Raw genomic sequence first — 14,286 nt, forward strand, 5'->3', positions numbered from 1 at the left:
AACACATTTATATCTGTTGAACATTTATTGAGCTCTGACTATATTGCCATGCACTGGGCTTGCCTCTAAATGTGCAAAAATGAATCATTTTCGCATTACTATAGGAGCACTTCCCATGTGCGGGGCACTATTTTACATAGACGAGTCCATTTAATTCTGTTGCAGGACTGCTGTGTAAAATGAGCATTGTTATTACCCCATTTATGTCATTTACAGATAAGGAAACTGAAGTTTAGGAAGGCTATGTAACTAGTCTAAATCACCTCTTAACAGGGGGACTGGGATAAATACAGCCTCAGTTCTCAGAAATTCCCTTTTAAATACTTTCACTTTGGATATTTCGTGAGAAACCTTTTAAGAACTCAAATAATAACAGTATGTGTCTGAGTGAGAGGCAGGCCCACTGAAGAGGTCACTGTATCTGGACCCAGAGGACAGAGGTACCAAGCTTCACTATTTGCCTTTTTATTGGGATCTTGGGTAACAGGAGGGCCCTCTGCTTCCTCATTAGTAAAAACAGGAATAAAACATCTCCCTCAAATGCTAATTGTTGTGATTGAAAGTGCTTGGTAACTTAGAAATTCCACAGAATGTTATCATACCTTTTAAAAACCTCCTTCTGTTGTAGAAAATTGGCTTTATATGTTTTCTCTTTCTCATTTCATCTCTTTCTTTTTGATCCTTTCTCTCTCGATTTCTCTTTTAGAAAAGAATTGGCAACGGTAGCAGTTTTATTCCATTTCTTAACCAATGGATATGAAAAGTTCAATGTGTAACTGTGTTGAAAATTAGCATTTAAAAATAACAGGTATGGGGTCTTGCCTCTACTGTTTCCATATTTAGTTGCCACTGCTGTTTATACTTTCATTTCTTTTCCACTCAGTCCAACCCCTGTCACAACGGAGGTGTGTGCTATTCCCTGTGGGATGACTTCTCATGTTCCTGCCCTGCAAACACAGCTGGGAAAGCCTGTGAGCAAGTCCAGTGGTGTGAGCTCAGCCCGTGTCCACCCGGAGCCCAGTGCCAGGCGGTGCCGCGAGGATTTGAATGTAGGTGGATTTTAAAGTTATCATCCATCCAATTAAGTTGGGTCTTTCAGTTCCATAAGGCAACTCAGAAAAAAAAAATAGAGACAAAACTTGCTTCCCAAAGGAAGGACTCAACTAATTTAATATATCTAATCTAATAATAATAATAATAATAATAATAATAATAATGATAATAATATCCAGATTGGCTTCATGCCTCCTCCTGCCCCTAGATATCTTGGGGTTGGGGATGGGGAATGGAAATCAGAGCAAAACCTAGGTCTTTGATGATTTAAAGCTGATTTCTGAAGACATTAACCAAGTAATATTTGGCTTTCCTTTCCTCCTTGGGAGTACGGAGTAAAGTCCTAGTGTGAGCTCACGACCTTTTGTTAACTGTGAGGCCTCAGGCAGTTCACACAATTTCTGTAACTAAAAGTTTCTCTGTAAAATGGGTATAAAACATCTACTTGACAGGTAGATTAAAAAAATTGTGTATATGTGATGATTTTATAACCTTAAGTATACAAAGTCAAACACATTAGGCATTGTTGTTTTCTGAATATTTTCCTCAATCTGTAAAGTTTCCTTGCTCATCTTCAGGACTAAAGGGCCCAGTTTTCCAAATCTTAACAAATTTGGATTCTATATTCACAATGTTGACATGTCTGCACACTAAGCACACTATTATATACATTTCCTCCTCTCCTACTTTGAATAACACAGTCTGATCATAACAAATCTTCATGTTTGCACTGAATTCTTATCTTACCCGCCACCGCCCTCCCCTTTATTTGAAGATTTTGCTTCTAAAATTTTTCTCTCACTCTTCAGCACCATTAACTTTTCCATCAGTGTATGAACACACTACCAAATTTCCTCATTACAAAAAATTTCCTTTGACCCCACCAGCTACCATCTCATTTTTTGTTTCTGAAAGCACACACACACTGAAAGACTGTGACAAATCCTCTAAAGAGTTGTCCTCAATTTGCCTCCAATATCTTGCTCCTCACATTCTTCTATCCCATTCCATCAGGGCCCTCACACACCAGCTCTGTCTTGAACTTGCTCAACTCCAAGCTTGGGCACGTTGTCTTCATCACTTTACTCGGGTTCCAACCCAAATGTCCTCTTACCTGGCTTTATGTTTTCTTCGTATCTCTTAGGATTCCTTTCTATTTCGTTGTATATGTATTTGTTTACTTGTTCATGATCCCTTCCCTCACTAAAGTTAGATTTCAAAAGGGAAGGGAATCTCCTATTTGGCTTCTCCCATTCCTCTCAGCACTTAGTGTCGAACATATAGGAGGTTGTCAATAAATATTTGTCAAGTGAATAAAGTAACATCATTTTTCTTCAAATTAACTCAATATTTTCACTTCACTTTTCCAAACGTTAAGTGATCTATATCACCTTGGAAAACATTGCACTAAAATAATGGAGTGGAACCAGAGGATAGGATGAACTCAGGTTTATTTCAACAACATTCTGTTGAGACTGAGCTGTGGTGACTGGGGAAAAAAAATATATACTTTTCTGTTTCTATATTTTCAAAACATATTGAAAGGATGTATGAAATGTGTTGTACTATATATGTACTTAGGAAAATTTTTTTGAGAATACATACACTTTTATTTTCATATTTTAGACGTATATACTATATTACAGTACAGGATGATAGTATATATATAGTACATAAAGCACAATGAGTTGGCATAAAGAATTCAATTTGATTTCTAATATGGCACCAACTTTTAAATGCAAGCTTCCCATTGTTCTACCTCCAAACTACATGTTCAAAATAATTTATTAGTTTCATTGTTCATCTTTTGATAAAAATCCTAAAGTTCTAAAGTTCTTAGTCCCGTTATGTTCTACAAAAGGATTTAAATCGTTTGGAATATTTTCACAGGGGAAAAAAAGAATAGGTTTCTAAAAACATTTGCAGGCCAAGAACCATACCCCTGGTACACATTGGTCTTCAGTATATATGTAAAGCACTTTAGGATTTGTATATCCTGCATCAGAGAGAAGTTAAGTGAATCTTCACTGCGCCTGCATTCTCACTACAGAAAGAGTAGGAAGTTTGCCATGGATCTCCCAAAATGTCTCAATAACATTTTTTTAAAGTATAACTTACCTTAATGAAGGAAAAAAAAAGTAAATCAATAGAAGAGGTGAATTTTACTAATTGACAGGTGTGAACCCTAGAACACATTTTTGCTATTTTGCATAATTTTAATTTCATGTGATCTTATGACCCTATGGTATTTTCTTTCAAGTAAGATATGTTGAGAAGATTACATCTAATAGAATAACATAGTCATGAGGATATAGCTCATGCATCACTCTGAGTTTGCCTTTAGGGCGTTCTATCAGAAAACCAAGACTTAAAAATTGACAATTCACCTTATATACAGGTGTGTTTGTAAGATAAAGTTCCCCGAAGAAAAGATGAAATACAAATATTGTTATGTGTATTGTGATTTTTCCCCGGATGAGAAGTGATTTCAGTGTGCTCAGCAGTGTTAGTAAAATGAACTTATTTAGCATTATAGACCATATTTGTCCTTTTGGAGTTGGGGAGAGCGAATGAGATTTGTTTTTTTAGCATTTATTTAAAAGCATGGAATAGACACTTGTTGCTCCTTTCCTCCCTAATCCCAACCCCAAACTCGGTGGAAAAAACACAATGGTCTAAAGCAATAAAAACCAAGTGAAATTTTAATCCAAATAACACATTTGGATTGTACACTTGAATAATACACTTGAATTTTTCTCCTACAGTAGCTTCTAATCATTATTTCACTTTCCAGAATTAAGAACGACAGAGTTATTTTTACAGATTATTTATTTAGTAATATTTACCTACTATATGTCTGGCAATGTTCTAGGCATTTGAGAGGTGGTAATAATCTAAACAGAGAAAGTCCCTGATCTCATAAATCTCACGTTCTAGCGCAGAAAGACAAAGAACAAGTAGGCAAATGAACAACATAATTTCAAATAGTTATACATGCTATGAAGAAAATAAAGCAGGGTAATGGAAGAAAGAGTGGCTACAGGGAAGAAACTATTTTAACTGGGAAAGTCAGAGAAACCTTCTCAGAGGAGGTGACATTTGAGCACATTAGACTGAGAAAGAGCCATGTGTGAGAAGATCTGGGGAAAGAATACTCCAAGTATAAGTAGCAGCAAGTAAAAGGCCTGATTTGGGAACAAGTTTGATGTCTTCAAAGAATGGCAAGAAGTTAAAAAAAAAAAAAAAGGAATGGCAAGAAGTTTTTGCAGCTGTAGCATGTGAATAAGGAAGAGGGTGATAGTAAGTAGAAGTGAAGAGTTAACCAAGGGTCAGATCATAGAGACTTTTACAAGCCATGTTTAGGATTTAGGATTTCTCTCTCTCTTTTTAAAATATTTTATTTATTTATTCATGAGAGACACAGAGAGAGAGGCAGAGACACGGGCAGAGGGAGGACCAGGCTCCCTGCGGGGAGCACGATGTGGGACTCGATTCCAGGGCCCTGGGATCATGCCCTGAGCCAAAGGCAGATGCTCAACTGCTGAGGCACCCAGGAGCTCCAAGGATTTAGGATTTCTTTCTAGATGTGATGGTAACCAATGGTGGTCTTGAGCTAAGGAGTGGTTGTTATATTGATCTGCCGAGTAACAGAAGCAGAGACACTAAGAACTAAAATAATCTATATGATAAGAGTTGATTGGGTGTGGTGCCCAATGATTGAGGCAAAGACAGCATTTTAAAGTCAATTTTTACTGAAAAGTGCAAGAAAGTGAGAATAGAGGATTGACCACTACATTAAGTAACCTCAACTACATTGAGGTCATTGTGACCTTGGTGAAGGGATTGGCACAAAAGGCTGAGTGGCATGTATTACAAGGAAAATAAGAGATGAGAAAGTGGAGACAATGAGAAGATAAAACTATTTGGAGAAGTTGTGGCATGAAAGGGAATAGAGAATTAAGGAAGCAGTGGGGTGAGGGGGAGCTGAGTTGTGCTTTTGGGTGTTTTTATTTTCTCAGATTGAAGCAGTTACAGTATATTTGTATGCAGATGGGAAACAACCAAAAGGGAGGGGAAATGATGTGCAGAGTTGCTTGGCGGGGGAAAGCCCCACACGTCTGATGTCACACGTGCTGTGAATGTGGAAGTTCTGTGGGAAGAAAGGACACCCAGCTGGGAGGTGGAGAACTGGATTTTCTCTACTCAAGTGGACAATCGTAGGTTTTTTTCAACACCTGTACTGATGATCATTTTTAGTCGTGTATCGGGTCCCCTTTATTTTCACCTTTTTAAGACATTGTTTCTACCTAAAAAAAAAAAAAAAAAGACATTGTTTCTACATGTAACCTCTTTTCAGTGGAAAAGAAATGTGTGGTTTAGGTTTTGGTATCAGACCATGCAGGTTTGGTATTCTGGTCTTATTATTTATTAACATATGACTGTGAAAAAAATCACTAAACTTCCGTGAGTCTCAATTTCTCCTTTTATAAAAATGGGGATGATCATAGTAATAATAATAAAATCATGCTCCAGAATTTGGTATTAGAAATAATATAAGAAGAACTAGCACAGTGCCTAATACATATCAAACAATCGATACATGATGATCATTAATAGTCATAAAGGTAATGAAGCAACATTATAGATTGCATAAAGTTGCTGATTGGTGTTGTCTTCTCTCTTTAGGTATTGCAAATGCTGTTTTTAATGCACAAAGCAGTGAAATATTATTCAGAAGCAATGGGAATATTACCAGAGAACTCACCAATATCACATTTGGTTTCAGAACAAGAGATGCAAATGTGATCATACTGCACGCGAAGAAGGAGCCTGAATTTCTTAACATTAGCATTCGAGATTCCAGATTATTATTTCAACTGCAAAGTGGCAACAGTTTTTATATGCTGAGTCTGACAAGTTTGCAGTCAGTGAATGATGGCATATGGCACCAAGTGAGTCTTTCCATGACAGACCCACTGGCCCAGGCCTCCAGGTGGCAAATGGAAGTGGACAACCAAGCACCTTCTGTGACCAGTGCAGTTGCCACTGGGAGCCTCAACTTTCTTAAGGATAATACAGACATTTATGTGGGTGACCGAGCTATTGACAATAGCCAGGGCCTGAAAGGGTGTCTAAGTACAATAGAAATCAGTGGCATTTATCTTTCTTACTTTAATGTTCATGGTTTCACTAATAAACCCCAGGAAGAACAGTTTCTCAAAATCTCTATGAATTCAGTGGTTAGCGGCTGTTTGCAATTGAATGCCTGCAACTCCAGCCCCTGTTTGCATGGAGGAAATTGTGAAGACATCTACAGCTCTTATCACTGCTCGTGTCCCTTGGGATGGTCAGGGACACACTGTGAACTCAACATCGATGAATGCTTTTCAAACCCCTGTATCCATGGCAACTGCTCCGACAGAGTTGCAGCCTATCGCTGCAGGTGTGAGCCTGGATACACCGGTGTGAACTGTGAAACGGATATAGACAATTGCCAGAATCACCAGTGTGCAAACGGAGCCACCTGCATCAGCGACCCCAGCGGCTATTCTTGCCACTGTTCGGGAAATTTCACAGGAAAATTTTGCAGGTGAGCATGAAGTTCATCTAAGGCTTGGCCAGTGGAGCTGGGCTCCACATTTTCTCATCGAATAGGAAAGCTCTCTCAGCTATGCCTCTGTAGGCTGTGCTGGACGGGAGTGACATGGGTCCCTTCCACCACAGTGTGGTCCTGTAGACCAGACATGGTGGGATGTTCTACCAGGAAGAATGGGAGTGCTTTGACTGGACTTCAAGCAGAATGCTTTCTCAGATGTCTTTGTTAGAATATGTCGCATGCCCCAGAGTTTCACAGCTTTAAGGCCTCAAGAAACAAATATTTTTTACAATAAATACAAAAGCTTGGTTTTCTTTTCTTTCCTTTTTTCTTTTTTTTTTTTTTTGATTTATTTATTTTTAGAGAGAGAGAGAGAGTGAGTGGGGAGAGGAGCCAAGGGAGAGGGAGAGAGAGAATCCCAAGCAGACTCCCCACTGAGTGCAAAGCCTGAAGCAGGGCTCCATCTCAGGCCCTGAGATCGTGATTTGAGCTGAAATCAAGAGTCAAATGCTTAACCAACTGAGGCACCCAGGCGCCCCCAAAAGCTTGGTTTTCATATTGTTCAAGGAAGCATGACTTCTACCCCTAAAACAATGCCCTTGGCTATTTCAGGCAGGTAAACCTTATAAAATCTGGAAAAGTCTGTGCTAAATTATAATCTCATGAAGATGAAATTATGACTCTGATGTAAACGAGCATGTTTTGTTGTTTTCATTTAAGTCATCAATTAATGAAGAAATGAATAAGGTATAAAAACCCGGTCAAAGGATAACCTAATAACTTATATATACGCATATATATAATAATTAGATATATTTTTTATTACCCACATAAATATATATAAGTAGAGATGAGGAAATAAAGTCACTAATACATGCAAAACTATTTACTCTTTTACAGGGCAATACAATTAATATTTGAAACTGTCTTTTCTACCGTGTGACAATCAATTCTATCCCCACAGACAAATTCGCTTACATTTCAATGAGCAGGATCCATTCGTATTAATGTCATTTTCTACCACTTACAGAGTTGTAAAATAGTGAAGAAAATCTAAGGCATACACACTATAAAATCAAACAGTCCTAGAGTGTCTTTTATATAACACCCAATAGTCTGTTGAAAGAATACTCAGTAATATCTTTTGCCCATTTCGACATATTTCCCAATTTTTTCTAACACGACTGGAGCAGTGTTTTAATTCTAGTAATGACCTCCATCTCGTGTTACGTAAGCAGAAATAAGAATCAGTATTTTCCTACTAAGTCACATGGCTTCGATGTTTCCACATAAGTAGAATTCATTATTTTATAACTTATACTACTTTTAACTTCACTAAACAATTGAGTCATTATGGGGAGGTGAGAGGATTATTAATAACAAGTAATACATTCCCAGACTTTGGCAAGAACACCTGGAGTGGGTTGGCAGCCTGTAGACATAACACTAACTCAGAGGTGGAGCTCTAATGGGATGAATCTCCCAGCAGACGTAACATGTAGTCATACGTATAAGAAAATGTATTTATCTCGATAACATTTATTGTTGTTCAGAACCTGTGAAGCCAAGGCCCAATATAAGGTGCTACGTGTTGACATTTCAGTTGTACGTCGCTTTCCGTGAGTTAAAACAGACTCATTTTGCCAACAAACTGCCTGTTTAAAAGCAAAAGACATCCAGGATCAAAATTAATAGTTTTGCCACGGTGACTTTGGGCAAGTAAAGTAAACATACATGCCCCAGGAACTATTTCTCCAGTATTTTTTTTCCTGCCTAATTCATCAAAGTCAAGTGCTCAAAGATTAAAGTTCTCAAAAGTACCCTCCTAATGAGATTCAAAAATTGTTTATTAAACCTAAGACGTATACAAAGCTTACATTTGCATTGCTAATTGACCTCTTTCAAAGCTGGTTGACATTTTTGGTTCTTTTGAAAAGTCCTTAGGATAGTTTCCTTTTAAAGTCGAATTGATTAGCTCTTATGGGAAGAGACACACTTACCGTCCTCTAGGCTAGTTTCTCCACGTTAGCTGCAGCACACACAACTGGACAAAATTAAATTCCTCTTATATTTTCTGGACATTAATTATGCATCAGACACCATGCCCAGTGGGTCAAAGGACCTGAACAACACCCTTAAAATCTCTCGTAATCAGTCCCTTCACACCCCTGGCACTTGCCTTTGCAGTCAAGTTCTGCTTAGCTTCTAACGATTTGTTCTGCCTTTTATAAGGATTCCTTAATGATACGCCCAGCTTTGTTGTTATACCAAAGAGCCACACTCTTGGATTCACACACAGTTGCCACTGAGTGCTGTATACACTCCTCCTGGACAGCACTTGGCTTGCATTCCGCTAAGCTATGAATCATTAGGAAGGGAACAGCAAGTGTTGGCAGGGCAACAGGAGTTCAGCTCTGAAAGCCTACAGAGAAATCACAGGAGTGCTTGGGTACCAGAGTGGGGTCCTTGCTTTCCTGGCCTTTATAGAGCTGCAATTTTCCGTGGCCCGTGTTGATTTATTAGCAAGGCAGCAGCAAACCCAGCTATCGCAAGTTTCTTCCCAACCCTAAATTTATTGCCACCTCATGGCACAGATCTTATCTCACCAATGGAAACTGTGGAGATGCAAGATATATAGCCGAGCTTGTTACCGCGCCCCCCAGCAGGAGCTGTCTACTGAGCGAAAGGGGTCATGCATAACCTAGCCTGAGTACTTGATTAGTTTGGCATTGACTGCATAGACGGACTTTTCCAAAAAGTTTTCTTGAATGAAATGATCAAGATGTACAGCTGTGGCTGTTGCCTTTCTCTCTCCAGACACACCAGATTATCCTCGACAGTCTGTGGGAACGAGAAGACGAATCTCACTTGCTACAATGGAGGCAACTGCTCAGAGTTCCAGGGTGAATTAAAGTGTCTGTGCCGGCCAGGTTTTACTGGGGAACGGTGAGTCAACATTAGCACTTTCTAGAGAAGAAAAGTCTGGGCTGAACAACAGTGGGATTACTCAAAGTTGATTTCCCCTCCGATTTTTCATCTCTGTTCCCATAGGAAAATCCATGCTGACATACAGGTCCCACCAGAGTCAAACAAGAAAAGAGAAGGGAAAAAAAAAATCACAGTTTAGGTCAAAACAAAGAACATTTTATTAGCCAAGACTTCAAATAGGAAAAGATGTCTTTGAAACAACGTAAAATGTGATATTTTTCTTTCTGATAAGTATTTCTGGATTCATGTTTCTAATACATGATGCAAATAGAGTTGCTAGGGAAGCAAAATAAAAAATACCTAAAAGATTGCCTCACAGAATTATCTAGAGCCCTGAAAGTAGATATGCCTTATCCATGTGAGTCTCTCTTTCCCAGCGACACCCTCCAACAACTCTTCAGCTAATACAGGGATGGTTGATGCGGAGTTGGCCATGGCTTCAGACAATGGCTGAAAATGCAGGCAAATTCGGATATGTACTTAACTGGCTGAAGGTGAGGTCAAAGATTTAAAAAAAGAAAAAAAGGATATACTCCACAGCTTTTATCAGCTTCTCAAAAGGATCAATGTCCCCCCTAATGATTATAAACCAAGGCTCTATCTAAGCTCTTATATATCTCTATATAAACAGATAATAAACAATTAACCATTTGTTGAGCACAGTCATGCATCTTATAAATATCCTCTCTAATTGTTATTAATGCCACTTTGCATTTGCCTAAACTGACGCTGAGGGGTCAAGTTACAGGTCAGGTGCCAATCCAGATGGGAGCTGCAGGGAGGCCGAGCCGCCTTCACAGCCTGTGCTTCTCTCCTGGATATGCTGACAGGAATGAATAAGCCTTTGCTTGCAGCAGTTAGAAGAAAGTGGGAACCGTGCTCCTTCCTCTCCTAGGCCATCCGCCACAAGATAACGATCTCGGAGCAAACTCCCTGCATTGAACGAATGAGATAAATGAAAATACAGAGCATCCAACAGAGAGAGTTTGACTGAATTAAATTTTCCCAGAAAGGTAGTTAATTAAATAATGGGCGTATTTGTGCTGACAAACCCCTGACAACTGCAGTTTGGATTCATTTGAATTTTCCCTTTTCCAGCTGGCTCCTCTGGCCCTACGCAGATCCAGCTCTTTTGCCATTTTCACAATGTAGGCCATCTCGTGTAGACCTGCCTTTTACCCTTTCAAGGTTCAATGACAAACCCAGCTCTTGCCTTCACAGCCTTTCAGTGCTTTGGCTCCAAGAGGCACATGCAGACCCAGACAGAGCGTGTACGTGCCAGGAAGCTCATAGCCCTGGCTCATATTTTCCCATGCAACATATTGTTAACCCAGAGACCGTGCAGCTGGCCTCAAACTCTATATGCCTCCGAACTAGCGCAAATATTTCCTTGTCCTAAATATTCCCTTGACCAGCTCTTCCAGTGTTTTTAAGTGCTGATTATTTCCTGCCTATGCCACAGCTGAATGCTTACTATCACATTAATGCTCAATGGCACACCACATAGACTCATCCAAAGCCTTGGATTATTTTTCTCTGCTATCCACACATTATCCCCATTTCAAACAAACATTTCCTTTCCTCCAACATTTGTTTAAAAGAATAATCTTGCACTTAAATGCAAATTATTTCTTTGAAATGTGCTAAGAAAAGGAACTCCAAGTTTCCTTCCTCTCCCGGGGACTCTTTTCATCTAGATCAACTTCTCTGCTGCAAATGGATTTCTAAAAGAGTGAACACATGGTCAATAGATTCTGTGCTTTCAAAGTCCTTAATGTTAATGGACTTATTTATTCTGATTTTTGATGTATTAATTTTGATCTCTAATGAAAGCTCTGATAATGTTTATAATGAACGTTTGTGTGTGGTACACTCTTTAATTCAAGAGAGGAAGAGATAAGAAATGGAGAAAGAATAGCCAGAGGGAGACTAGAAAATACTAGACCATCTCCCAAGGCTTAGGGGAATGTGACTTCTGTAACATCCAAAATATTGAAAAACTGTCTTCCGGCAAATTGCCTCCTCTTCTGTCTGGCTAAACCCCCAACTTTATAGTGTCATCCTGGCAGGTTGCAAATGATGGATGGTGTGAACACTGGCCCACCCAGGACAAAAAGTGCTTGGCAGGCTCTCGCAAGTTGTCAGGTTTTGCTCAGATCTAATCGGAGAAGCCTCCTTCCAGTCCAGAAGCCTGCGCCAAAAAAGGAAAACAAAATGTCTCAGCTATGCTTGGTATCCAGCAGGATAAGGAGCTGTTTTTCTGGGAAGAAATCTTTTTCTCCTTTATACCTTGGGTTGACCCTCCCCACCCACCCCCTCATCCCTCTTCACTTTGAGCCTAGTGATTAGTTGATGCCCTATGTATGCAAGTTTTACCTTTTGGAAGGTGAGAAATGAAAAACTGTTTACATTATGCTTTGACATCATAAGCTGCTCTTTAGGGATTCTTGAAGCTAACATTTTATATGAATTTCCCAGAGTAAAAGGGATGCCACAGTTACGGCTCTATGGTGAGGCCTAACAGTGCTTGGTTTTTAGCCTACGGTTGAGTGCTAAATACATACCTACTGAATGATTGAATAAAAGAGCCTGGTGAGTTAATTGGTAAATATACAGGAAAAAAAGCTGCTGGCCGAAGACCAAGTGAAAGATGACAGTGTCCCAGGGAAGAAGAAAATTTTGATATACCTTAGAATTGATATCACTTGTTTGGGAAAAATTCACCTTTTGAAAGTCATTCTTTTTTTTTTTTTTTTAAGAATTTATTTATTTGAAGGAGAGACTGTGCACAAGCAGGGGGAGGGGCAGAGGCAGAGAGAGAAGCAGACTCCCCGCTGAGCAGGGAGCCCGATGGGGGACTCAATCCCAGGACCCTTAGGCAGATGCTTAACCGACTGAGTCACCCAGGTGCCCGTTGGCTTTTGCAAGTCATTCTACTTGAATATTGAAATATTACCCTTAGTTGTAAAACACATTTATTAGCAACTGACATTTTCTACTTATCCACTTTTGCTTTTTCTTAGAAAAAAAAAAAAGAATTCCAAAGGAAAATAATAAAAAATTTCCAAGAATAAACCAATTTCTCCCCCTTGATTTTGATGAGCTCCCTTTCCTCCACAGCCTGAGGGCCGGATGCATCCGAATCGGGGCCCGGTGGGGGTGGGGGGGTGGGGGTCTCCAGGTGTCAAAATGCGGCCTCCAGCGTCCCTGGGGGTGGGCAGGCCTCTAACTGCCCTTCAGGGCTTCTTGGTCTCTAAATACTTGCCCCTGTTTTCTCCTTCTACGGTGAGTACAGCATGTTGCCCTGAAGAACAAATTTGCTGCAGGAATCCTAAGAGGCGTGTCCCACCCCAGGGAGTGTGCGCAGATAGCACGGGAGCCGCTACAGCGGACCGCCCTGGGCCCGGTGGATAAGGGACCTTTTTCTGTTCTTTTCTTTTTCTTAATTTTTTCTTAAAGATTTTATTTATTTGTTCATGAGAAACAGAGAGAGAGAGGGAGGGAGGGAGGGAGGGAGGGAGGGAGGCGGAGCCCCAGGCCGAGGGAGAGGCCGGCTCCCTGCGGGGAGCCCTGGCGGGACCGATCCCGGGACCCGGGGTCACGCCCTGGGCCGCAGGTGAGCGCGGCGCCGTGTCCTCTCCGCAGCGCGCAGCCGGGCTGGGGCTGGTGCGCAGAGGCCGAGGCCGCCGTGTGTGCTTCTCCTCCAGGTGCGACGAGGCGGCGGACGAGTGTGCGTCGGCTCCGTGTGCGCACGGCGGCCTGTGCCGGGGCCTGGGCCGCGGGTTCCAGTGCGTGTGCCCCGCGGCCTTCGCGGGCGAGCGCTGCGAGGTGCACGTAAGCGGGGGTCCGGGCGTGTGCCCCTCGGGCTCGGGGCCTCCCCTCCTGCCTCTGCGCCTGGCGGGGGGCGGGGCGGGGCGGGGGGGGGTGAGGTAGAGGGTGGAGGGGGGTGGGGTAGGGGGTGAAGGGGGGGTGCAGGGGAGGGGGGTGGAGAGGGGGGTGAGGTGGAGGGGGGAAGGGGGAAGGGGGTGGAGAGGGTAGGGTGGGGGGTAGAGTGGGAGGGTGAGGGTGGAGTGGGGTGGTGGGGAGTGGAGGGGGTAGGGGGGAGTGGGGGTGGGAATGGGATGAAGAGAGGAGGGTGGAGAGGGTACGGGGGAGGGGAGGGGTGTGGATACGGTGGGAGGTGGGGGGTGAAAGGAGGAAGGGGGGTGGAGAGGGGAGGGTGGAGACGTGGAGGGGGGTGGGCGGGGCCCGAGGGGAGTGGGGGGGCGGGCACGCGGGGGCCAGAAACAGCTGGCCACCGAGGGGGCTGAGGGCGGTGACCTTCCGGGGCCCCCGCGTCTGAAGGAGCCCTGCGGTGGGAGCCTGGGCCTGCCCCGGCTCTGGGTGCGCGGCTGTGATGGGCGCGGCCCCACGCAGCCCCACCCTAAGGCGCTTGGGTTCCCCGAGCCCACCTAGTATTCGTGGCGTGACACTGAGAATCACGGGTTAAACTGGGTTTTGCATCCGTGGTGTTTCGGTGCCTGGCTGCGCAGATGCTGCGTTGCCGACCCTCTGGGAAGTTAAATGTGTATATATTTGTATATACAGATTACTTTTATATCATATAGATCTCTTCATATATATAGCTATTATATATAAAAAGAAGTTAA

At 42.0% G+C, this 14,286-nt stretch overlaps 1 protein-coding gene across 2 annotated transcripts in view; it reads left to right on the top strand.

Annotated features, from left to right (window-relative positions):
- CRB1 (crumbs cell polarity complex component 1) overlaps window positions 1-14,286 on the top strand; it is a 214,925-nt gene that overhangs the window by 169,284 nt on the left and 31,355 nt on the right. For both annotated transcript variants that reach the window (XM_077902339.1, XM_077902340.1), the window contains 4 exons: window positions 884-1,049; window positions 5,740-6,643; window positions 9,467-9,595; window positions 13,345-13,471. In XM_077902339.1, coding sequence (XP_077758465.1) covers window positions 884-1,049; window positions 5,740-6,643; window positions 9,467-9,595; window positions 13,345-13,471 — 1,326 coding nt within the window. The remainder of the gene's footprint in view (window positions 1-883; window positions 1,050-5,739; window positions 6,644-9,466; window positions 9,596-13,344; window positions 13,472-14,286) is intronic.

The sequence above is a fragment of the Canis aureus genome, chromosome 6, assembly GCF_053574225.1.
Source record: "Canis aureus isolate CA01 chromosome 6, VMU_Caureus_v.1.0, whole genome shotgun sequence".
Taxonomy (NCBI): Eukaryota; Metazoa; Chordata; class Mammalia; order Carnivora; family Canidae; genus Canis; species Canis aureus.